This window comes from Pavona decussata, unplaced genomic scaffold (genome assembly GCF_977016875.1).
Source record: "Pavona decussata unplaced genomic scaffold, jaPavDecu1.1 SCAFFOLD_52, whole genome shotgun sequence".
Lineage (NCBI taxonomy): Eukaryota > Metazoa > Cnidaria > Anthozoa > Scleractinia > Agariciidae > Pavona > Pavona decussata.
The window spans coordinates 1,113,734-1,139,477 of record NW_028145474.1 but is presented as its reverse complement, the minus strand read 5'-3'; the positions used below and the strand labels follow the sequence as shown (position 1 = coordinate 1,139,477).

The 25,744-nt window shown below is 39.4% G+C and overlaps 1 protein-coding gene and 1 long non-coding RNA gene across 4 annotated transcripts in view; one reads left to right on the top strand and one right to left on the bottom strand.

Moving 5' to 3' along the window:
• The window catches only part of LOC146480813 (leucine-rich repeat-containing protein 9-like), a 35,163-nt gene extending 12,393 nt beyond the window's left edge, over positions 1-22,770 (top strand). For all 3 annotated transcript variants that reach the window (XM_085109163.1, XM_085109162.1, XM_085109161.1), the window contains 32 exons: positions 277-485; positions 1,541-1,727; positions 2,051-2,175; positions 2,823-2,946; positions 3,320-3,446; positions 4,321-4,381; positions 5,849-6,053; positions 6,670-6,785; positions 7,566-7,632; positions 8,414-8,533; positions 8,651-8,710; positions 9,267-9,398; positions 9,768-10,034; positions 11,147-11,257; positions 11,341-11,407; positions 11,888-12,033; positions 12,279-12,353; positions 12,788-12,910; positions 13,828-13,871; positions 14,453-14,584; positions 15,364-15,427; positions 16,045-16,211; positions 16,992-17,065; positions 17,872-17,951; positions 18,508-18,572; positions 18,705-18,777; positions 18,942-19,010; positions 19,119-19,244; positions 19,412-19,492; positions 20,348-20,462; positions 21,309-21,552; positions 22,386-22,770. In XM_085109163.1, the coding sequence (XP_084965289.1) occupies positions 277-485; positions 1,541-1,727; positions 2,051-2,175; positions 2,823-2,946; positions 3,320-3,446; positions 4,321-4,381; positions 5,849-6,053; positions 6,670-6,785; positions 7,566-7,632; positions 8,414-8,533; positions 8,651-8,710; positions 9,267-9,398; positions 9,768-10,034; positions 11,147-11,257; positions 11,341-11,407; positions 11,888-12,033; positions 12,279-12,353; positions 12,788-12,910; positions 13,828-13,871; positions 14,453-14,584; positions 15,364-15,427; positions 16,045-16,211; positions 16,992-17,065; positions 17,872-17,951; positions 18,508-18,572; positions 18,705-18,777; positions 18,942-19,010; positions 19,119-19,244; positions 19,412-19,492; positions 20,348-20,462; positions 21,309-21,552; positions 22,386-22,410 (3,681 nt within the window). In that variant the 3' untranslated portion in view covers positions 22,411-22,770. The remainder of the gene's footprint in view (positions 1-276; positions 486-1,540; positions 1,728-2,050; positions 2,176-2,822; positions 2,947-3,319; positions 3,447-4,320; positions 4,382-5,848; positions 6,054-6,669; positions 6,786-7,565; positions 7,633-8,413; positions 8,534-8,650; positions 8,711-9,266; positions 9,399-9,767; positions 10,035-11,146; positions 11,258-11,340; positions 11,408-11,887; positions 12,034-12,278; positions 12,354-12,787; positions 12,911-13,827; positions 13,872-14,452; positions 14,585-15,363; positions 15,428-16,044; positions 16,212-16,991; positions 17,066-17,871; positions 17,952-18,507; positions 18,573-18,704; positions 18,778-18,941; positions 19,011-19,118; positions 19,245-19,411; positions 19,493-20,347; positions 20,463-21,308; positions 21,553-22,385) is intronic.
• On the bottom strand, positions 22,678-23,067 carry LOC146480812 (uncharacterized). Its single transcript, XR_014864616.1, has 3 exons — positions 22,964-23,067; positions 22,819-22,933; positions 22,678-22,787 (listed from the first exon to the last, which is right to left on the bottom strand). It is a non-coding gene; the product is annotated as an uncharacterized LOC146480812 (long non-coding RNA).
• Between the last annotated feature and the right edge of the window lie 2,677 nt (positions 23,068-25,744).

The following is a 25,744-nucleotide window of genomic DNA, read 5'->3' as shown; positions in this document are numbered from 1 at the left end:
AGGTATATGTTTGCTGTCTAATCTCCAGAATCCCATGGCCCTGAGGATTGAAATATTGCCTTAATAAATTGTGATGCTGTTTCAGTAAAAAAGTTCACACTTTAATATATCATTTGTTTAAAATGGTGAGCTTTCCATTATATAATATGTGTAATATATTTAATATATATAATTGTGGATTAGCGTTTATCGGTTTTCGAACAACCAGGCCCTGGTCTGGCCAGCCAGTATAATTTATCCACTCATGATACATCACCCAATCACATCACTTTGCAGATTGAAAGAGAAGTAGAGGAAGAAGCTGAGGGCCAAACATTCAAGGAAAATAAGAATCCTATCAGTCCTGCTACAGGAAATGAGGAAAAGAAGGAACAAAATCAAGAGGAGAATATAGCAGCAGATACAGTGAAATACTCACAGAGATTACTACAGAAAAAGCAAGTGCTACTGAAGAGAATAGCAAAACTACAGAAACAGTGTGAGGAGTAAGTCCAATTTGAGGTGTTTCAATTTTAACAATTAACCTACAATCGTTTGATGAGGCATGCCGCAGTTTAGTGGCAGCATGTCAGAGACTTTTTTTTTGGCAATTTTTATTAGCTTTATGTGATACAGAATACAATATTTACAATACAAAACACTGCTAGAAACACTACACTACTTACAATACTTACAATATATGGTTACTATACTTGTAGTAGAAACAAGTGTGTCTCGTTCTTTTGAAAGAATACGACTTCGAGGCACGTTTAATATATTTTCTTGAGCAAAATTAAAAGCTTTGTAGAAAATATGCAGCTATTTTCGACGCTAAGTGAGAGATCAAAAGCCAAAACTTGAGCCAAGAAGAAGTGATGTGATTTGCAAACCACTCTCACAGAACGAATAATTAGCACCCAGAAACAAAGAGTTGTCGATTTCTTTGTGTACACCAAGCAAAAACGCAGTTTTTTGCATATGTTATTTCTTGAATATGAAACACAAATCTGCAAAAAAAATGCTGGACAATGTTTTTCAATCAAATTGTAGTTCACATGCAAAAATTCGGACAAATCTGAGGAAAATCGAATAATGGCCTAAAATTCGACAAAGGTGGCTATGCTCTCAGTCCTTGAATTACACTACTTACAATACTTACAGCTCCTACACTACTTACAGGACCAGCAATACTTACAATATACTTGCAATACTCACAATTCTTTGATTGCCTAATGTGGGAGACTTGATTGCAAGATTGGAACGTTGGTTGCTTGAGGTGAAGTTGGTCTGCGCATAATGCAATGTTGCTTCTTTAGACAACAAACTTTGCCCCATGTTCTCTCTCTTCACCCAGGTGTATAAATGGATACCAGCAACATTCCGCTGGGGGCAACCTAGCAATGGACCATCATGTCTTGCTACTCCCAGTTGAATCATGCTACTGCTCTAATGCACCGTAGGTTCCCTGTGGCTTCTGCTCTTGGAGTGTGGGTAACCTGTGGGTTGCGTGCAACTTATTACCATTGCAAATGCAGAGAAAAAAATATAATTTTTGTTTCAGTATTGGTCAGTGCCATCAAGAGAGCTGTGAACAGGTCAACAATGTGTCCGAGATGACAGTTCAGCGTCTGCTTCTGGAGCTGGAGACAGGAGGAAACGTGCGCTTTGAGGACGGCAAGCCTACAGATCCATGGTACAAGTCTTGTAATGATCTGGTCTTGTCAAGATTCTGTGTGGGAGATTACCTGGTATGTGTAAGCCAAGTGTTCATAAAATGTACTTGAAGGTCATGAATTGTTCAACACTATTATTCAGCCTGGGGCCGGGAGAGAGAGGGGGGGGGGGGAGGCATAAATGTTATGCACAGACAATGAAACCTGAAGAGTAAAGTTTGTGTAGAACTGTTTCTGGCTCGCCCAGGGTAGCTCAGCTAGTTAAGTGACCCTTCTACCCAGGACAACTTTTCTCCATATAAACGGGGCCTTACACAGTATGATGTGTGTTTTGTCACCTGACTGTGTACCGTAATTTTACCATTCACCAGATTTTTGCTGTTTTATCCTCTCGACAGGGTGCAGGAATTTCTGGAATTAAAGTTCACCGAATCACAAGAGTTCACAACAGAATCTTGAGAACACGATTTGATGACAAACTTGACCAGATTCTGGACAGAGATGACATTACTGATATAACAAAGTATGGAAAAATTGAGGTTGTGAATAGAAAATATATAAATAATAATAAAGGAAGTAATGAGGATTAAAAGGAAATATTGAGTAAAAGCAATATCCGGTTTAAAGTCTTAAGGTTTCAACTGAAACCTAAATTCAATGTACTTGTTGCATAAGCCTCATTGCAGGCCTCCTGAGTTCAGTGAGATGCTAGCCAATTTTTTGCCCAAAGAAATCAAGAAGTGTTGAATGAGATAAAAAAGCTAAGTCATTAAAGTGAAACTTTTAAATTATACTGTTGCAAACTGTGGTCTCAATGGTTGTTTGGTGATAACCTTTTGTGTCAGCTTCAGATTTATTTTATTGTATTAAGTGTAAGTTCTTATATAGAAGAAAGAATCTCGCAATATTTATTATCCACTCAGAACATGACCAGCTCCCAGTTGGCTTGATAGCTCAGTTTAAATTGGTAGAGCACTGCACCGGCATCACAAAGGTCATGGGTCAGATGGGTTCAAATCCCATTCAAGCCTGAATCTTTTTTGCAGGTTTTTCTGCAACAGTTTGGTTGCGATATTCTTTCTTCTATATAAGAACTTATACTTAGAATCTTTTATCTGCATTACGTATACATGCTTCATAATTAATTTATTGTTGTTTGTTTATCTCTAGAGGGAGATCGTACAAGCGCCTCTTAGAATATTTATTCTTTATGTGGGATCCATCATTACTTGATGGAAACAGTGAGCTAATCAGAGTGTTGGAGGAGGGATTCAGACCAGCCTCTGTTTATGAGGTAAGTTTGTGAGTTTGTCTTAAGGAACTGGTCATAAAAGTTTGTTTGAAGTGGACCCACCTTGTCTGGGGTAGGGGGGTTATCGAAGACACCACCTAACTCATGAACATTACCAACAAAATTTTATTGACTTTAAAATTTGAGTTGACACAGAAATATTCAGCTAGCAACAGTCAGCGTTGCTAGATCATTAAACAAGAAAAGCGAGGTTTGAATCTCATTGTCATAAATAAATTCTGTAGTAAATTTTCCTGGTTGTTGTATATTACAGAGGCCGGTGGCCTTATTTATAGAGCCTTCTTATGTTTTGACATAAATCCTAACTCAGTGCTGTTATAAATTTGACTTGTTTGTTCCTCTATGACCCTCTAAGAGCTTGAATCAAGATGGCGGTGTCCCGTTAGCAAACAGTGTGAGCGTCAGCGACGGACCAAGAGTGGATTTTCTCAAATCAAAAGCCAAACAAAGAAGCAGCACAGATCGGTGCCCGTTTAGGCATGGTAAGCTAGCCCCAGTATTGACCAGTATTAAAAATCTCCTCACAATATTAGTACTTGGTCATGAAAATAAAGGAAATTATCACCAGTAATAAACTTGATATTGAAACAAATTCTCCCAACCAATGCTATAAGAAATATGTGGAGAACGGTTAGGAGAAGATGCATGTTGAAATCGGGTTTCAAAGAATTGAAGTTGTGACATACGGCGAAGTATTTTTGTGAGTCTGAGTTTAAAGAATAGAAAAGTTAAAAACCGAAGAGTGAAAATATCTAGTCTTGCTACCCTACACAGCTTTCGGCTGAATTAATTGTTTGTTTAATATCACGACTACTGAGTTTTTCTTCCTCCAAGTTCGAGCTATTCCGTCGCTAAAATGTTATGTCATAATTATGACCGGTGAAAATGCAGTCTTAAATTTCTTGAAATACTACAAAGTTTTGTTAATTTATCTACCAAGGGCTCTTCAAAATTTGGCATATATTAATGAGGTTGGACTAATAACTGGAGGTAGGAAAGTTCGTCTTCGAATTTCAAGTGCGGATGTAATGAATTTGTGGACTGTTTTTGTTAATTTTGTTTATCAGGGATAATTTGCGATTTTATAAGTCAGACAACTCTGGGATAAACTGAACTTTTTTGACCCCAAAACACAGCACGTCTGATAATTTATGGAAAGCAGGCTTATATAATTCGTGGTATTCGCTAGTGCGAGGGAAATTCGACTCGTCTTTTCAATTCTCCTCCGCATTCTCTTCGCTCTACGTTTATTGATGTAACCCCACTGCACAAACTTTGGCGCCACACGAAAAATCCCGCCAGCTAAGTAAGTAAATTTGTCGAATAAAACGGTTTTTTTATTATTATTGCCTAAAGGTCAACTGATTGTGGCCAAAGTGTTTGTTGGAAACGTGGTACCTGTTAAGAATGGAAACAAGTAAGTGAACTTGCAGAGTACTAGAAGGCAACTTTCAAACACGTCCATAGGAAACCTCCACTCTCGAAACATGTTAACGTTACATTATTGAAAATACAATTTTCTCTGAAATTTCATCGGAAAACATGAAAATAATATTTCAGTGTCGGAAAAAACAATTTAATTATCGGCTATTTTCGCTTTTAAATTTCCCGCGTGCCGCCATCTTGGATTTCATGACGTAATAAGGTTGTTCAATTGTTTTACACAACAGAACTTCTGCTGAATAGCAATAGCGGCAACCATTACACGTCATAAAATTCAAAATGGCTGCCCCCAGGAAATTTAAAAGCGAAAGTTGTCGATAATCATATCTAATTTTTATCACACTTGAATGTCATTTCTACGTTTTAGACAAAAATTTAGAATTTAGACACTATTTCCAACGCTTACCCGTCAATTTCTTGTGAGAGTAGAGGTTCCCTTTAAGGAATATGGTTTGTCTGGAAGACAAATAACAAAACAGTTATTGTCAAATAACTACACAAATGATAGAAGATTACTCGATAGAGCGGTTTCCATTTGGTTGCCGAAACCAATGTCAAACCCAATGTAATTATACTGACCAATCATGAGAGATGTAAACAGCGCAATTAACCAATCAGATCTCGAACCAAATACATATAACCGGTGTCAAACGCGGGAAAACGCGTGCGACCAATAGTTTGGCTTTTCATTGGTTGAGAAAGTGGGGCGCGCGAGTTTTGCTAACCAATCACAGAGCGAAGTAAAACAAATCAAAGCAATTGCCAAATTACTTTCGACAGTCAATTGAAAACCGCTCCAACACAACAACCCACAAAACTACAGAAATCCACGAAACCACCAACTTACACATTTCCCGGCCGAGTAAATGTGTAACTACGAGGAAAGCTGTAATCGGTGTGAAGCTCACGACTTATCAGAACATGTAATAATGTGTGTAAAGAGTGGGAAAGCACGCAATTGGTGTGAAGTGTGGGGAAATGAGTTATTGTAACTCGTGTGCAGCGCGGGAGACGACGAAAAGTCGTTCATTTGTATTATTTCTCGCAGGAATAGCGGTCGAGCAGATGATCACCTTCAGCGTGCGCTCGCGTGTTTTGCCTTCTCTGTTATCCCTGAAAAAATATATGAATACTTTAACAACAACAACAACAATTTATTTGAAAAACAACAGAATGAATGGTTTGTCCCGCAAATAGTTACAAAACTAATCGGGGCGGGACAAGACGAATACAGGAACACTTTAGAAAACTAACGAAAACTTACAAATACAGGCATGCCAAAGCTTTACGTAGTTACAGAGGCGAAAAAGCGGGGAAACATGCAACAGGTTGTAAGCGGTGAAAAAATGTAAGTGAATGGAAGATTTGTTTGGCCTTCTATGTTGTGGTACAAATCCTTTGGCAGTTTAACGTGCAATCTAACAACTTGTTCTCTTATTAGAATCACAAGATCATCGTATCGCGGAGTAGATTCCGTTTTTCGACCTCGAAAACACGAGAACTGCCCGAGCAAATCTGGGTCGTCACTGAAAAGACCAGTCTTGGACTCAAATTGCGAGTGCAGCGCGCGGCAGTGCGCGTGGTACGTGTTTGATCACGAGATGGTGTCACCTGAATACGTGGTGGACTTTGAGTACATAACTAAGGTAAATAATTCAACAGCAACTTTGTTCTTTAATTTGTACATTGATACATAGGACTGGCCCGCAAATAACCAAGCTAATCAAGGCGGACCAGTCAAAGATTATGATAATTATCAATTATAAGTAATAAATGATAAAATAAAGTACAGGGAAAAGAAGAACAAGGAACGAATTGTTACTTACATGCTAAGGATTATTGCTTACGTTCAAGTTATCTTGTTTTAAAATAACATTCGTACTAAAGGAAAAGTTAGTGAAATTCTTCTAGTACACATAATCCATGTTAAAAAACTATGGGTAATTATAGTTAAAAGCGCCTTGATTAAATTCTCCTTAGAAAACAACAACAACGACAGAATTTTGTTACGTGAGCGCAAGGAAGTACCCGGTTATCCTCTTCGCCCATCTTCACATTTTTACACGGCCTTTATTCGCTGCTTGATTGCAGGTGTGATTCCTTCTTACTCGTTTCGCTTGAAGGCGTTATCCCCACTCTTTAACGAAATGTTTGTCCGGAGCTGTCATTAGGGAGAATTAGTTATCTTTCTCTTGTGTCAAAGTAGTTCTTTAATATATCAGGAGTTTGTGCACTTTAAAACCAGACGTTTTCTCCTCGCAGGTGAAACCTAAATCATCATTTATTTATTATTACGGAGAGGATTCTGTCGAAGTTAAAGACGGCGTCCCCGATGGAGATGTGTTGAATGTTGAACCTGTTATTCCTGCAAGACCAAGGTAACAGTTTTCTTAAAATGAAATGAACCAAAATGTAAAATGAAGGCGCGGAGTTACGGAGTAAACCGCACGCACCGCAAAGTATTGGTTATGCATAATGCACGCCCATGCAAAGTATTGGATAGGCATATTGCGCGTGCAAACAAAAATACGGCAAGTCTCCCTTTGAAAACCTCTCCAATTTGGAGACTTTTTGAAATCTCTTGTTTTACCTTCGTTTTAGTATTGGCGGTTGGTAAAAATGCCTAAGTTTGTACTTTCAAATGTAAACGGATTCCGTTCGAGCGGACGACGCACATGTTGTCTTGGGTCCAAAAACAAACAACAGCTGAAACAAGGCAAATAGGACATTTTCACTATGGCGTCATGTGACTACAAATACCAGAATCCTTCTGGTTTTTGTTTTCTCATGCTAATTAGAGCTATTGCTCTTTTCTCCCCACTGGGATTACAAAACTTGAATTTGAAAGGAAAGCGAAATGAATTCTGGTAGTTGTAGTGAAATGACGCCACCATGAAAATATCCTATTATAAAGTGAAGGAAAGACACACAGTGTGTGACTATTGTACAAGGCTTTTAATAACGTGATAAATTTTCAGGTTTCGAAATTTACGACATTTTTCTGGCACATTTCAGAGCTTAAAGATTGTATAGTTTAGAACAAAAGTTTCCAAATGTTGAAAAGTCTTGACAACGTGCTTTGTAATTATTGTAGCTGAAAGAAATGTCTATCAAATTAAGTAGAACTGATGTGTCTCGTTATTTTGTATTGCTTTTAGGTTGATCGCACTTACCGAAGAGCTACTGCTTAAGAGATGTAAAGTGGAGTCACTAGAACACATCGTGGTAAGCAGTATGCTCCAAACTGCTGGGTAATCTCAACTTAATTGCCCGATGCAGAGTTTAAATGGAGGCTTGGCACGAGTTTTTAAGTTTTCATTTAATTGGAGTCCATCGCAAGAAAGATCACATTAAAATTAGTCGGTTTACCAAGTTTGAAGTTCTGTCGTTAGATTGTAATCATGTTGAAGGCTTTCAAAAATTGGATAATTAGAGAATTTGTATGGATTTGGGGGACGCCATCTTAGAATTAGAGACATTTGTATGGAATTTGGGCAACCTTTGACAGGTCAGAGCCTGGCGCCAGTTGTTCAAAGAGTGGATAACTTTATCCACTGGATAAGTCACTATCTAGCAGAGCAAATGTACTCCTACTAACGCTTTTGGCAAGTTTTCCACACAATCCCATACTCAAATTTGACATATAGTTCTACTCTATTCACAAATTATAGGGCTATTGGGAAAATTTTGCACACATTTCATCTGCCGGATAGCGAACTATCCAGTGGATAAAGTTATCCGCTCTTTGAACAACTGGGCCCTGGTTACTACGCAGTGAAACATAACCAAACTTGGCGAACTTACTAATTTTTATGTGATCTTTTTGGTTCATTTCTTCATATGACGCAATTTGAACAATGTGTAAACTAGGGCCCAGTTCCTTTTATGAACTTCGGAACGGGGAATGCTTCTACCATTTTTGAAAATCTTTGGTTTAGAACAACTGGGATTGGAACCGAATCTGCATCGCCAAGGCGACCACTCAGCAATTTTATTTTTTTTTCAGGTTTTAAATCTCCATGGAAACGGGCTCAGTCGTCTGCAGCACTTGACTTGTATGACGGCCCTCAAGAAACTGACAGTCAGCTTCAATGAACTGACGCGATTGGATGAAATAAGTCACATGGTATGATCTCGTGATCTAACTTAGCCAATCGGTTTTCAGAGGTGTGTTTAGCCTTATTAAATGCTTCTTTGGTTTCCATGAAGCAGCAGTAATTTTTTGGTTTGGTTTTTTTGGCAGATTTTCCTTGAGTATCTCGATGCCAGTTTCAACAAAATTACAACCTTGGAAGGGTTGAAGGTTTGTAAATTTGTGTTATGAAAATGGCGCGTTGTTTATCAGTGTTCTGTATAAGTTGTGCGTCTTCTTAGAAAGGAGAGAAGCTCATTCCTCAAAATATCTCCCGAAGATTATTACGGTCACATTCATTGAGTTAGTTGCTTGGTGGTTAAACAAGTGAAGCCGCTTTCAGACACTTGGAAAGAATTCGAGAAACGGTCTGAAACCTTATTCTCCTATCTTGTCCCCATACTTTTCTTATAAAAGTACTGGCCCTGGGGAGAAGTTATTAAAATATCCAGAAAATTCACCTTGGGTGATCATATCCTTAATCCTCATGACCTCAGGGGTTGATTAAGAATTGGTGAACACAAGGAGAAATTTGATACTGATCACTGTTAGGGTTTAAAAGGTTAAAGAAGCGTCCCATTCAAGAAGAGATTATTAATACTACTAACAGCTTCATGCAGAGAAGGTTTTGATGATCATGCATTTTCTAGGCTTCTCCAATCTACACCAGGTTTGAAAAAATCGAACATTTTAAAGTTTCACATATTTTGTTTTACGTGTTTTATAGGGGTGCAATCGTTTAAAGTATCTTGATGTGAGCTGGAATCAACTGAGTCACACGCGAGAGGAACTGGGCATCCTGAGAAAGCACGTGATCACACTCACTTCTCTGGACACAAGGAAAAATCCTTGGCAAAAGGTGAATATTACTGCGTGCGGTCCTTTCTTATGCCACTGTTAAAGTGTTGGATTTTTTGTGAACCGTCAGTCTAACCCAATGCCGCTCGGAGTAATGAACAAAGATTCTCTTCTTCGGTTTTTTCTTTTCTTTTTTTTTTTTTTTTGCAATTGTTTCAATTATTTTATGAGTGAATAGACTGCGAACAGTCTTTCTCCTAAGTTCTGTAGCGCGCGCGGGGTCCGCGCGTGATGGATCTAGCGAGCCGCGAACCGCGAGAAACGCGGGCGCGGAGGGATTTTTCTAATTTGCATAATTTAACCGTTACTTTGCGGGTATGATCTGAGGGAAAAAAATCGTTGTTTCATCTCACCGTTGTTCTCTTTATAGCCTGAAACTTTACGGATGCGAGCCTTGGGAAGACTTAAAAACCTCGAATACCTCGATGGCGTTCAAGTTACTGACGAGGAAATGACGATAGCCTTAAAAATGGCGGCTGCTTCTAGACCGTCGTCCTTTGCAATCCTTGCGCATGCTCGAACAGATCAGAGCAAGCCGCGTACATTGAGCCTGGTACCCACCGCTCAAGCCATCCTGGGAAACAGTCAAAACAAACCAGTGAAACTAATGGATGATGATAGTCAGTGGTTTATCAAGGTGACTTGATCACGTGATTTTTTACAGCTGTGTTCATCTCATTGAAGGGACAATAAGTCAAACAATATGATTGAACTGTTATTTTTGTGCTTTACGGACGGTGCCTACTATTGTTACTGCGGAGACGTTCTGTGCATCTCGAGATACCCGGGTTTCCTATGGGTGGTGCCTACTAATACAGGAATATTTTTGCGCGGTTTAAAACTATTCGGGGAAAGCAGAACTTAAGTTCTCTTGGTATCCAAAAAGAAAATTGTGGGTAACTGTGCATTTTTCAGAGACAACAAAGCTTCTATTTGGAAGAAAACGCCATACATTGCTCATACATTGCTCATTGCTGAGCAGCAGTGTTTTATCGGGAGTTAAAACCACAAGGAGCAGTCGAGTGGTTTTAGACCCGATAAAACACGTACCGCGAGTCTTTTTAACGGCTTCAAAAACATTCCTGGAAAAGCGTGTGTCAATAGAGTTCATAACAATGACGCTTTTGTGAACGTTGAAAACTAGCATACGAGAAAAACACCGCATACGTATGAGGAGTGTTTTATTAGCTGATAATAAGGAGAAGGTTTATCGATATAAAGTCACTGCACGTGATATATTATCGACCATTTGATAGGTCAATGGGCTTATGAATTATTAATGAGTTTTTGAAGCGGAAGAGGAAGCGCAGTTACTAAGTTGTGGTGATTTAATAAAAACTAAACTAGTGAGCAGCACTCTGCGAACTGTAGTTTTATAACTTCTTTATTTCTCCTACGCGTTTCGTGTGACTAACGCACACTTCGTCAGGGAGTTTAACAATACAACATGATGTGCCTGTATATGTACCTAACTCATGCTTAGAGTTTACATATTTTCGTAAAAACACACCTACGGAATTGCATATAGGAAAGACAAACCTCGTGGTAATGCGTCTAGGAAACAAGCGGTAGATTTTGGCAAGGTGTGACATACTTTGTGCGTGATATAATTTTGGGGCCCACAGTTTTAGCTAAAACTGTGGGTATATATGAGTCCAAATTCAGTCCAAATTCAATACTGAATATACAGGACAAGGGTGAGATAATCGCCGGTTGCAGTTGTAATAGTCTTGTTCCTTTTGTTTTTAGGTTACAGCACTCAACCTTGATAACCAACATTTGGGCAAGTTAGCGAACATGGAACAACTGGAGAATCTGCGATGGGCTTCGTTTAACGACAACGATCTCACTAAGATAGAGGTACACGGACATGAACCAGAAGGAAAACATTGTAGCGTAAATGAAGTGCTGTGTATTTATTCATGAATTTTTTTTTTTTTTAGGGTCTAGAGTCTTGTGTTCACCTCGAGGAGCTGTCAATTGAAAACAACTGCATCAGCAAGTTTGAAGGTACACGTCAACTTAATATCACAGACGTACATATGTATCTAAAAGAGGAAGTACAATAAGGCCAAAAATTTCCATTTGCAATTTTCTTAAGAGGTCAAATTGACTGCCCTTTTCAATTATTACAGTTCTGTTTTCTTTAATTCTGGAGATTGAAAGAATGATGAGTGTATGAGGAATCTTGTTATTGTATTTTCCAAGTGCAAAGCTGTTGCTTTGTTTTCACTAATCAAGTTGAAAGCCAAATGCAACAGCTTGTTTTACACACGTATTCCCGTATTTGGCAACCGTTTCACATTTTCCCGCGCTTGACAGCCGTTACACGATTTCCCGCGCTTGACGTCCTTTGTTTATTTTGACGTGGAGTTTTGATTGGCTCATTATGTTGTTTGCTTTGCTATGATTGGCCAGCCAACAGTTGTTGGTAAACTGCTGTATTGGTATATAAGCACTGTTTTTTATGTGATTTGTTTTGCGTTACAGGTCTCGGCAAACTGTCCAAATTAGCATGGCTGAGTTTAGCTGGCAACAATCTTACTACCCTTGACACTGGTGTGCTGGAAAAGCTGCCCCAGCTGAGGTTTTTATCTGTAGAAAACAACGCTATTACCTATCTCCGCGGACTGCAGGTATCGTGATGTTTTTGTGCCTCTGTATTAGCTTGGTACAATTCTTAGCCGTTCTCTGCATAACCGCGACGTGAAATTACCACATTTTATCATGTGAATTTTAAAAGTTGATTTGTTCTTTCACGCTACTCTTCGTGGTTGAGTGTGCTATGTTTTAGTTGTTTTTACGCACTGTGACAGAGCTTAAAACCATCAACTGTTTTTAAAACTTTTATTCACACTCGAAATTTCATGTTTTCTTTCAGAATAATCAAAACCTTCAGGAACTTTATATAGGCAACAACCAACTGTCCAACATCCGGGAGATTTTCAACCTCAAGGTAAACAGCCTCATCGCATGTCAAGAGCAAGTGTTTTGTAACCTTTCGAGAAAAACGTTCTTGAAAAAAAAGTACAATGCTTACATCCAGAATGATCAGCTTGTACAATGTACAAAAACACGTCACATTGAAGAGCTTTTGGCCAAGTTTGGTGTAAAAGTAACACTTCTCAGAGCATACTTGCGGTTTGGCGTCGCAAAAGCGGTTTGTCATGTTATCGGAAAAGAAAAGATTTCGCGGTTTGACTCGGATTTCTTTCTTTTTGTTCGTTCGTGACATGCTGAATATTACATCTTTAGCATTTCCAACTACCATTCTTTCTTTGTTTAAAGATTTTTTTTTCAGTGTTTACACCGCAAATTATAATTTCCAACTCAAATTTAAGAACTTCAATTTTTTGAAGGTGCCTTCACACATTTCGTTATTTCTTCTAGACTATCCCCAGTCTTCTTATTCTTGACCTCTGTGGCAATCCTCTGTCCTCCGCTGGTCAGAATTACCGCTTGTTTGTCATTTATCACTTGACGTCACTCAAGGCCCTGGACGGATTGGCTGTGGTACGTCACTGGCTTAAGGGCGGTAGTTTGTGAAGAGTTTTGTCGAAAGTAAACATTGGAACACGCGGTGAAATATTGCTTGCAGCAATAAGTTTCAGCGGGTGTTCAAACTCAGCAATACGCATAATTTCTACTTCAGGACTCACCAGTTGTTCAAAGAGAGGATAAGTCGCTCTCCACAATGGAGTATGAATATTCGTCGTCCGTAGTTAACAGATATCCTCGTGGGCTAATTTTCTGGCAATTTTCCGCGCGATTTTGCTGGATAATTATTAATTAGTTGTCGTACATTTTATCCGCTTGATGGCAATTTATCCACTGGATAAAGTTATCCGCCCTTTGAAAAACTGGGGCCTGAACTGTTGCGCGCATCGTTTTGTGGGGTAACCACACGGTGTAATTTAGAAGTTGCCCGGTATCTTGCCTCTGCGTTCGCTGTGGTTTTGTCTTACTAACTCAGTTAAAAAAGGCGGAAAAAAACCCTGCTGCACTACGTTCTCAACCAATTAAAAGTGAAACCAATCGTGTCTTTGTGAAATGCAACAGTCGTTCTTGAAAGACCTAAGAACTGTTTTTGTCCCAACGGGGCGTGGAGTGGCTGGCGGCGAATTCAGAATTCTTTGAAAAGTGATGTGGGTGTTGGTCGACGTGAATAGTAAGGGGGCTCAATACTGACCTCAGTATTGCTTTTAATGTTCACTGCATTTTGAACTTATCGTTGTTAGTGGTGGAATTGGGGGTGGAGACGGGGTGGGGAGGGTGGGGGAGGGGGGGGGTTGATTGGATCAACTATGCTTTCGTGCCAGCATAAAACATGCTGGAAAATTACTCGGATTAGGTAACAATTTGAAAACTTAGTTCTACTGAAACATCATCCCTTGGAGATATGTCCAAAGTAATTTAATGCTTCTTTGTAGGAATCATCAGAAGGAAGTCAAGCCAAGGACACGTTTGGAGGAAGGTGTGTTTTATATCGCTGGTTTATTAAAGTAGAGGACTGTATCAATCTGTATCGATAGCTCAAACACAATGATCTTTTATTCCCCATCGTCAAAATATTCGCATCTCTTTACAATCTCTTGGCACTCGAAATTCTCTCATCTATAATCGTAATCACTTCTAACAATCTTCGCATCTACAACGCATCTGAAATCTTGCAAAAAAAAAACTCTTCATATACCGGCAGCGTGTTATTTTACTACCAAATATGGTCATTTCACACACATCGTTCACGTGAACTGTCAATAAAATTGCTGTCACGAAATTTCTTCTTTCAAACAAAACAGTTTGTTTTTAAATCTCTACATTAAATTGATGATTGGGCGTCTAATCGGTAACGTATTTCTTCTCATACCTCCCAGCCGTTTGTCACACCGCTAATTTTTCTGTTTAGTGTTTACCAATGGGAACCATTGAATTTAATTCTTAAAGAGCAACCAATACCAAAAACTAACTGCTGCTACTGCCACAGCCACTTGTTCTTTTGGCTATTTCTTAGCCGGATCTTTACTCAATTCCTGCAGCTCTCCTTTCGTCCAACAGGCTGACGTCCGATTTTATTGCCGAGCGCTTGGGTCATTCAAACTTCACCGAGGTCAGGGAACTTGACTTACCTCACAGCTCGCTAAGAACTGTGGATCTCGGGACCAAAGATGCATTCATCAACCTGCGAAGGTTAGCAATTATCTTGTTTGATGTGTTCAACAGAACTGAGTTTAGTTCCTTGGCTTTCTAGCTTAGTTCCCAGGTTTTTTCCTCCTGTTTTGAAGAGGAGTACGGGGCGCATAGGGTCCTGGGAGGTGGCGTCTCAAATTGGCGCCAAAAGCGAATGAGTGAGTGGGTCGCATTATACCAGCCTATAGAAAACCTAACCACGCAAAACCTGCGTTTCTCAAAGTCCCGATAACGAACCGGGCCCGGTTTCCATTCCGTTCGTCCCAAATGGAAGTAATTTTAAACGAAACTTGCCTTGTGTTCCATATAATTATAAAGATTCACAAGCTTTTAGCTCATTAGAAGTTACGTTTGCAAAATAACGATTGATTGACTGACTGACTGACTAACTGACGAACGGACGGACGGACGGATGGATAGATTGATTGATCGATTGATTGATTGATTGATTGATTGATTGATTGATTGATTGATTGATTGATTGATTGATTGATTGATTGATTGATTGATTGATTGATTGTAAAACTTGGCTTTCAAAATCAATAAAAAAGAATCTCTTTAAGAACAATTGTGCACGTAAAATAGTTTTGTCAGGTTTGGCTATTTATTTATTCAGGACTTCGGAAAACGGGCCGCAAGTCTCTTACCTTTGACAGAGGCCTCATTTTTGTCAGAGATGTTGCGAGGCAGCTAGTCGTATTTTTGCGACGTCATGCGGCTGCAGTAAGCGTATCTGAAACGTATTACTCATAATAACTTGTATGTTATTATCTTTCCAGCGTGAATCTCGAACACAACTCATTAACTTCATTTGGCGGTTTGGTGAACCTTATAAATCTGAAGGTAAGATGGCCAAGGTTCATCAATTTTCAGTTTCCAATGTACAGGGACATTAGGATTTGTAGAAAACATTTAGTACTCGATAAAGAACAGGAATCCATATGTAGCGAGAATCACTTACGAGGACGAGGATGGAAATGGGTTATAATTGGTATTTAGTTGAAAATGTTGTAATTCAGATTGCTATGAAAAGCTTTGCAAAAAATATAATAGTAGTATTTCTGTCTTTATTTAAAAATCATTTTTTTCTGCTTTTATGACAATTTAGAATTGAACAAAAACTAACCCTCTCGTCCCTTTCACTCCAAAAAAATCTGTTTTGAAAATATTGAAAACTTCCATTCTCATAGTTTACCTATTTTTGCCCTTTCTCCGTTGCATTTACACAATTTTTCTCTCTTTTTGTTACTAAGTATTACTGTTCCAATGTATTTTATGGAGATGAATAAAGATTGAACGAAAAAAACAAACAAAAAGAACAACAAGAACAAAACAAGTGTTTGTTTACACACGGAGCACCAAAGCGTTCTCCAGTGAGAACCTCCATTCAACTCATAGCGAGTGATATTTTACGAGTTTTGAAAGGAGGTCCGGTTCCTGTTTATCCGGTTTCTCATCAGGTCCTCTGTCTGAATCATAATCACATTGAATGCGTGGTTGCAAAGCCCAAAGCAACGTCACCAGCTAACGCACCAAAACGAGGGAGTGACGTTTCCTTGACAACAGACATCACCAATCCAGAGAACTTCACTCCAGTCCTCCCCAACCTGGAGGTTCTACACCTGGGGTAAGCAAACAAAATGTGGAGTGTTTTAGCAAAAGGTTTACACTAAAATTTTCCGTACTGCTGTCATTGGTTGAGATGTTTAATTGGCTTTTGACGCTCTTTTTAAATTACATTTGCGGCTTTTGCCTTTCAATTTGATTGATAGAGCGGTTTCCAATTGAGTGTCATAAAACCAAAACCAAGTTATTACTCTGGCCAATCACAACAGATACAAACAGCACAACGAGCCAATCAGAATTCGAAGCAATTCGTTAAGCGCAGAGACCGCGCGGCCAAAACATGATTGGTTTTGGTTTTTTGCTTCTCACTGGTTGAGAAAGTGGCGCGAGTTTTGTTAGCCAATCACAGAGCGTAGTAATGCAAAACCAACTTTCTACACTCAATTGAAAACCGCTCTAAGAAGCTTAGAAAATCAGTGATGGAGAAGTAATCCTGAAAAGGTTCACGTGCCGATAAATTGCACGTGCGGTTGCTGGCTGTTTGATTGATGGAGGAGAGGAATAAAATCCCACCCCGGGATTCTGTAAAGGCCATTGATTGCCTTGTGTGCGCGTTTGATCGACTCTCCTGAAATACCCCGCGAGCAGTAGCTCCTTGGTTTCCCTGTGTGCCAATGATTCACCTCCGGCACAGGGGACCAAGCCGGGAACTTCTATTCATAGGGTACTTGGAAAAAGAAGAGAACGTTATGGAAGTGTTATGAAACTTCTCCTCTTCAGGTTTTTTGTGTCTTTGTGTTTAGTTTTCCTTCAAAATCATCACATTAATTCCTGTCAACAGATACAATGGTATAACCAACATGGCGGCCCTGCAGCTGTCAAGACTGACTAACTTAAGAGCTCTTTTCCTACAAGGTAGGTTATATTTTGCCAGCTGGTTACGTTGATTCAAAAGTGAAAAGATCGCTCTATACAGTCGAACCTATAGTAAGCGGTCACCCTCAGGAAATGGCTAAGTGACCGCTTGTACCAGCTGCACATCAAACACAATAAAAGTGACATTTTATATAATAACTTAGTGCACAGTTTATACACAAAAGCACTTACAAAATCACTTACTTGGTCAAGAAACTGCAGTGATAAAATGGTATGACAAAGGACAACATGGTATAGAAACGGACTAATAAAACATTAACGTCAAGATCCTACTGTCAGTATTCAAGTATTGTAGGTGGTTAGAAATTCAGTTGCCTTGCACGCTATTTGTTACAATATTTGCGTGGTTTCCCAGCCTTTACAAAGTGACCGTTTAAAACAGGTCGAGACAATAGAAACAGCTCGTTAGGACTTAGTAAAGGGTAACCGCGACCGTTTAATAGAGATCAGGCCCGAGTTGTTCAAAGAGCGGATAACATTATCCACTGGATAGGTCACTATGCGGCAGATGAAATGTGTGCAAGATTTTCCCGATATGCCTATTATTTGTGAATGTAGTTGAAGCATATGTGTGGAAAACTTGCCAAAAATGTTAGCTGGAGTAAATTTGCTCCGCTGGATAGTGACTTATCCAGTGGATAAAGTTATCCGCTCTTTGAACAACTGGGGCCTGAATAACAGTAATAAAGAGAAGTAATTTTCGGGACTTTGAAAACTGATCGCTTAATACAGGTTCGACTGTATTTAGTACGAAAATGTGTGCTTACAGTATTTTTTCTTCTTAGGAAATGAGATCAGCAAAATTGAAGGATTGGAAGGATTACAGGAACTCAGAGAACTTGTTTTGGATCGGAATAAGATCAAGGTGATTAGGGATTATTATTAATATATAACATGTTATTTTATGGTAGAAACCTGGCATGATCGTCATCTAAATTCTCTGAACTAACCTTGAATGACACATAAGTGACACACGTTAATTTGAACTTGTTTGGATCGAAAGAAGATCAACGTGATTAGCGCTTAGTATTAATATATAACATGTAATCTTATGGTAGAAATCTGGCATGATCGTCATCTAAATTCTCTGAACTATCCTTAAAAGACATGAATGACACGCGTTAATTTGAAGTTGTTTGGATTGAAATAAGATCAAGGTGATTAGCGCTTAGTATTAATTATGTGGCATGTAATCTTATGGTACAAACCTTGCATGATCGCCATCTAAATTATCTGAACTAATGTTGAAAGACATGAGTGACACACGTTAATTTGAACTTGTTTGGATCGAAAGAAGATCAACGTGATTAGCGCTTAGTATTACATGTAATCTTATGGTACAAACCTGGCATGATCGTCGTCTAAATTCTCTGAACTAGCCTTGAATGACACATGAGTGACACACGTCCATCTTTTTCCAGGGTATTTCAAGTTCATCGTTTGTTAGTCAGTGGAACATCACAGAGTTACACATGGAGGAAAACAGGTCAGAAAATTATCCATGTTTGGTTTTATCGACTGAGTTGATAAGGAAATTTGTCCACCGTAAAGAGATTCGAGTACAGGCTTCTTACTTCACTTTTTTGACATCTTTGTTTGTGTTGCTCGTTTGTTTCAGGATAAGAGAATTAAACCATCTTGAGCCGCTTCAAAATCTTCAGCGCTTATACCTGGGAATGAACCGCATTCAAGTAAGTTTCCGCTTAACTTTAAATGTCTGTTGTCGTGGTTGACAATTTTATTTAGCCCAGGCGTTGTACATGTTCTCATTGTGTTGTACGTCTATGAAGAGAAATGTAGGTTATAACTGTTGCACGTAATAAACTAACCCTGTTGTTTTAACTGTCTGTTTAAGGAAATAGCGGAGCTGGAGAGATTGGAATGCTTAAGGCACCTTGTTGAACTGTCCGTAATAAACAATGCGGTAAGGCTTTAAAACATCTTGTTTTACACGTGTGATAAAATCGTTTTTTGTTTCCGTGTATATCACATTATGACAACTTTGAATATGAAAAACGTTTGTTAACTTCAGGTGACGCGACGTCTTCTTCACCGACCACTACTTGTGTACCGCATGCCCAATCTACTGTGCATTGATGGGATCCCTGTGTCAAATGACGAGAAAACCAAAGCTGAATTGTACTTCATCGAGCAACAGGTTGCAATTTTTTTCTTTGTTAGTTTCTCACCTCGGCAACATTCTTTTTAGCAGACGTTTTTAACTTAAGTTTTAGGAATACTCGTTGTCTCTCAGCCATTTTTAATTCATAACTGATAGGCAGATAGTGATCATGTGATCTCTCACGTGTTAACTTTTCTTGGCAGGGCGGGATGCAAAATATGACGTCAGCATTGGAACCCAGTCTCCCAGGAATCGTAACGACACGTCCCCAAGCGCCGCTTCGGGTAGGTTAACGTATGTCCCATTCGAAAAAAGTCCCTTTGGAATTGGGGCAAGTGAATAAATTTGTTGCGGCCAATTTAAACGCGCGAGTAAATTCCAGCAATTGCATCAGTGCAAAGTAACATGTGCCCAGTATGGCTGGGAACTTCCCTCTTCCCCAGAGAGCCGATGGCTCGTTGGAGTGTGGCTTTTTCACCAAGCGACGCAAGGTATGAGGCTGTTGCTTGTCTCTCTGCGTGTCGGCACTATCGTTGCTCAGCGGATTCTTCCCTCTCCCATATATTCCTTTTAAGTGTCCGTGGAGGAATGAGAGAAGTGCACTCCGTCTGCTACATTTTTCGCATTTTATTTAGGATTCTTTCTCGTCTTAAGGCCCGTTTAAACGGTTTCAACATTTGCTTCAACATGCGTTCAACACAGTTGTTGAACCAAATTTCGGAGGAATGATAGAAGTACACTCCGTCTGCTACTATTTTCGCATTTTATTTAGGATTCTTTCTCGTCTTAAGGCCCGTTTAAACGGTTTCAACATTTGCTTCAACATGCGTTCAACACAGTTGTTGAACCAAATTTCGGAGGCGTTTTAACAGGTCGTTCAACATTGTTGAAAGCGTAACAAAATGTTAAAAGGTTGTTGAAAGTGTGTTGAACCAATTTTAAATTGGTTTAAACTTTCATTCATCATCGATTCAACATTTCCTTTGTTCTTGAAAATGTTGAATGGCCTTGAAACAGTTTGAACACTCCGTTCATCCAACATTTGCCCAACATCCGTTCAACTTTTGTTGAACGAATGTTGGTTGAAACCGTTTAAACGGGCCTATAAACGATGACTTACTTGTTTGTTCTTGTTGAAGGTCACCACAGTACAGTTAAACAACAACACCGATAGGAACTGGGGTGCCACTACTTTGAGGCAAGAATTTCCTAATGGAACGCTACTAAGGACCTTTGAACAACAACAAGATAAAGGTATCAGAAGGTGGCACACGTAACAAGCAGTTTCCAACGCAACCTCTTTTTGGTTTGTTATGTAACGCTTCTAACCAAAGGCAACTTTACGATTATACCACATATTACCTCATCACGAAAAGACGAAATAATTTTTTATTATTATTATTTTATGAAGAAACTCTTACAACAAACTTGTAGGATTACAATCATTAAAACAAAGAAGGTAGAAAAAACTTTTACACGATTAAAAATATATCTCAGTTTTATAAATGAGCGCTAAAGACGCTCCGTCTTTACTCTTGGCAAAATGTAGTTATGCTCTCCCTTTCGTAGATGCGTTAGCTTTCGCTTAGCTGGAGAGTATTACAGTATGTGCTGGAAAGTTGACAATCTTTTCCCATAGATTTTTCTTCTTCTATACTTGCAACTGGCATTTGTTGCTAAGCGCGGGAAAAATTGCAACAGCCCTTGAACACGGCAGGCCTTATTTTCACATTGTAATTGTTTAAGAACAGGAACATTCCAATCCTAGCAGTATGCAGAATGTTTGTCCCATGAACCTAGTTTAATGGCCTTAGCTCCCACGAGTCTCCTGTAGATCAGTGGTAGAGCATCCGAACTAGTAATCGGAAGGTCTTAGGTTCGACTCCTGATAGGAGCACTTGGATTTTTTCCGAGTGTACCTGTGTCATTTACTGACTAATACATCATTCTCAGGAAAAATTTAGTCTCCCGGATCAACCAATTTTTAATACATCTCTCAATTACTTAACACAAACGAGGGAAAACGTGCAATCAAGATCCCGCGCGGGTAGACGTGCAATCAGGGAAAAGTTGTTTGTTTTTTATTCCTGTGTTTTACAGCGCGCCGCCGCCCGGGTAACGCGCGTGGAGCCTCGAATCACTCGCTTCAATCCCTGTCTACTTCCGACTCGACTCACAGCTTGTCAGGTGACAGATATGGTCGCACTTCCGGTTCCGGTAGCCTTAACCCACAGCAGTCAAGCTATATCAGCAGGCAGCCCCAGGCCTCCTCATCTGTGCCATACATAGCACATGGGAACTACTCACCTTACAACGTGAATGGTGACGTCACTGATCCAAACAGGTGAGATGCTGATTGGTCACGTGAGCCAGGATCGTCCTTTTTAACTTATTCTCATCAAGTGTAACAAAGTAGTAAACTAGTTGGAGGTTTAGAAAACACTGTCTTGGTTACAACAGAGTTTGGCTTTTAACTTCTTTATTTCTCTTTCATTAGAGTGATTTCACAAACCTCGATACTCGCGAATGGGAACGATGAATAAAACGCTTGCACTGAAGTAAAGCGTTGCCTAAAATTTTAAACTGAACACTGATTTACGCTGCTGTGTAATATCTGGGGCGACCTGGGGTGAGTTGCATAAAATTTAACGTCGGGCGTAAGCGTAACTGCTAACGCCAGACCTTCAGCCCAGTCACATTCAGTATTATAACGTCTGACGATAGCATTTACGCCCGCCGTTGAGTTTTATGCAACTCGTCCCTGCACCATTTGCAGCGTCTAAAATGGTTGGTCGAGAGGAAGTAGAAAGAACAAGAGAACAATGCTCCCAACCCTAAAAAACAATGCAGCTGCAGGTTATCAGGGTCCAGTGAAAAATAAAGCTTTTGAAAGGTGCGGGTCTACTGTACATTGTTATTTTGTTCGTATTCAAATTAGCCCTTCTTGTTGGGGTCGCTGTCCCTAAAGCTCCCTAATGTGTGCACTGGAAATCGAGTAACACGTGCAAGCATTCCAGGCGCTGTCACGCTGTTGAAACAGAAACATTACGGGGTCCTCTTATATACGGTGACTTGGTTCGTCGAAAATACTCCTTGTACCCTTAGAAAATTAATATTACCAAATATCTTTAGAATCCTCTGCGTAAGTTACACCTTAATTTTCTTCCTTTTTTTCAGAGCCAAAAATAGTCGGTACAAGTAACGCGTAACTTACATAGTGAAAACGACAGTCGCGTGATCTGGGGGCGAAGAATCGTCGTAGAATCAACATCTCATTGGATTTAGGACATAGTCATTTTCTCTGTTGTTAAAGTGAACTACGAAGAACGCAGAGTGACATTCAGATTTCTTGTATACTCGTGGTTCATTCTCACCTACTTTCGCTCATTGCAAACAAAATCCAGACGCCTGAAATTAAAACAGGAACAGTTATAATGGAAGGCTTTAGCGCTGATAGATCATCTGGCTTCGCTGGAGCTTCAGTTGATCTAACCCACGGTTCCGTTCTTTACTTCATTCCTGAGACACACACTTGTGAGACGGACACCTCTGTTAGACACACCTTCGTGAAACGGACACCTCTATTAGACACACTTCCGTGAGCGGACACCTCTATTAGACACACCCCTTCGTGAGACGGACACCTGTTAGACACACACCTTCGTGAGATGGACACCTCTGTTAGACACACACCTTCGTGAGACAGACACCTCTATTAGACACACCTTCGTGAAACGGACACCTCTATTAGACACACTTCCGTGAGGCGGACACCTCTATTAGACACACACCTTCGTGAGACGGACGCCTGTTAGACACACACCTTCGTGAGATGGACACCTCTGTTAGACACACACCTTCGTGAGACAGACACCTCTATTAGACATACACCTCACTTAGACGTACACCTCTATTAGACACACACCCCGTGCTTTTAATGCGAACATTTACCTTAGATGGATGCTTCTTTAAACAGAAGCTCCCCTTAGGTGGACGACACCTCATTTACTGAAGGAGGGTTTGAGATGGATAACCGGCTAAGGAAGCTACTTTCCAAGACACACATGTCTCTAATTAAACGTGTTTCTTCAAAGTTAAAGATCTCTTTAAGATGGGTAACAGTGGAACCTGGTCCAAAGCCTGTCATCGTTCGTATCGTAGTTAAATGGGGCATCGTCACAGTGGTTTTGCAGTGGTTTATTTGATCAAAACTACAGCAAATGCTTTACCTTTGCTCAAACATGGAATTGCTTTTAGAGCACGGAGAAGAAAACTATCAAGTGATTTCTCAAAGGAATAACAAACCATAAACAATTTTTAATTTGTTTACTAGGACACATAAGAACTTCCAAAATGGCATAGTTTGCAAGTTGTAATCCATTCCTAGCCATCGGCTTTTGACCATAAAGTAACTGTTAACAGAACTGGATTACTATGTTAAGGTTCCCATTGTAAAAATGTGTATTTAACCGTTCAAAGTGACGCTAAAGTAAATATAGGTGATATCACCTCTCTAAATGGCCATTGTCGAGTTGTAGTGAACATCATTGTGATGGCGAGGCTAAGTGCAAAGCTTTTCATGTGAAAATTAATTTTGTTTGCACATGGATGTAAACTAATTTTCATAATAAAGACTATGCACAAAGCTTCGTTATGATGAGGTTCAAAGCAACTCGGAAATGGACTGTTGACTGGTAGGAACATTTATTACACCCATTTTGAAATCACTTGTGATCCTTGCAATCTGATTGGTTTTCAACAGTACGATTTATTCACGAATCACACTTTTTTCTCTCTAAATCGCATCTTCTTTTAGCCCATCAAAATGAAAATTTGAAATAATAATAGCCAATCAAATTTCATGGCTTACCTGCAGTGGCCAACAGTGTGATTTCAAAATGGGTGTAATAAAGTGGTAATTGAACTAAGGGTAGTGTAATTTGGTCTGAAATCAAACTTGTGATTTCAAATCGAACTCGCGCTACGCGCCGTTCGATTTTGAAATCACGCGTATGATTTCAGACCAAATTACACTGCACTTAAGTTCAAATACAATTATTTATTGTCATGTAAACAAGGAGACCCTCCTTTTACCTTTTTCGTTTCAATGTAAATACGGGCTGTATGTATTTTAATTTGTATCACATAGGTTATAGTAACGTGTAAATATAAATACAATAAAAAGTTAAGACTTGGCTGTGCGTGCTTTCTTTTTTGCGTCAGGTAGCCGGCGGACAAAATCACACTTGTGGCTGTTGTTTCACGACAAGCTCGCTCTTTGTTGCAAACAGTTAATTTCTTTCCATTCCGCAGCTGAGTGTAATGTGTATGGCTCCACGCTGACTCGACCATAGTCGTCTTTCATCTTATGATTTTAGGATAAGAGACACGCTGGGCGAGTTAAAGGGGAAGTATCACGCAAATTTGCTGTCATTTCAAAACCCAAAAATGTTTCTCGGTCAGCAGAAACAAAGAAATAATTGTCTAGTTTTGTTATAAATTATCATCCCAGTGCGATGAAACTGTCGATTAGTGCCTCTGGCTAGAGACAGAATAGGCCAGTATGGACTGAAACTTGAAAAGTATTAGGCTAATGTTTTTCAAGTTCTCGCATTTTTGTTTCCAAGATGCGCCAGAACAGATCACGAGTTGTTCCTTTCAAGAATTGAGTTGATTTCTTTCCTCTCGTCATTCTATAATTATTTGGCAGCTGATTGAAGGTCTCATTTCATCATTTTTTAACAAAAGATAGCAAAAACCCCATGGTACTTCCCCTTTAAGATGAGTCCTAAGTATCGTTATGAAACAATACTTAAAGAATACTTTGTATCGTTATGAAGCAATACTTAAACAATACTTTGTATCGTTATGAAACAATACTTAAACAATACTTTGTATCGTTATGAAACAATACTTAAACAATACTTTGTATGGTTATGAAACAATACTTAAGGATATATCTTCAGGACTCCTCTTGCGATTTCCAGCATTCTAATTCAACGCGCCCAGTTGCCGGGCTCGATTATTGAAAAAAGAAATAACATTTCTAAGCAAAAGGTAAATGAACTTGGGAATAAGTAGCCACTATCTCGGGGAAGTGAAGAGTTCTGATCCAGTTTGTCCAGTTTGAATATTGGTATCGGATGCTACGCGCTGGCCAAAGGGATCTGGGGACGAGAGTGGAAGGATGGGCCGTTACAAGTTTTTTTCAAATCTTTGTAAAGATTCCGTTGCGGTTTTTGAAAATGCCGTATTTTGTTCAGGGGCCGAGTTCACAAAGCTAACCCAACTAGACCGGGGGGGGGGGGGTCTGAATAACTTTTTTAATATTTGAAACTTCAGGTCTTTTTCAGAAATGTATCTCAGAAAAATTTGCTGCGGTTGGTTAGTGTTGACTGACGTTGATGTTACCATGGTAACCAAATTTTTGACAGGCACTTTTTACAGAAAATAGGGAATTCCTTTCTAAAATGAAGAAAAATTATTTTTCTTAGAGTCACTTTTATGTTTTTAGCTCATATTAGTGTTCCTTTATT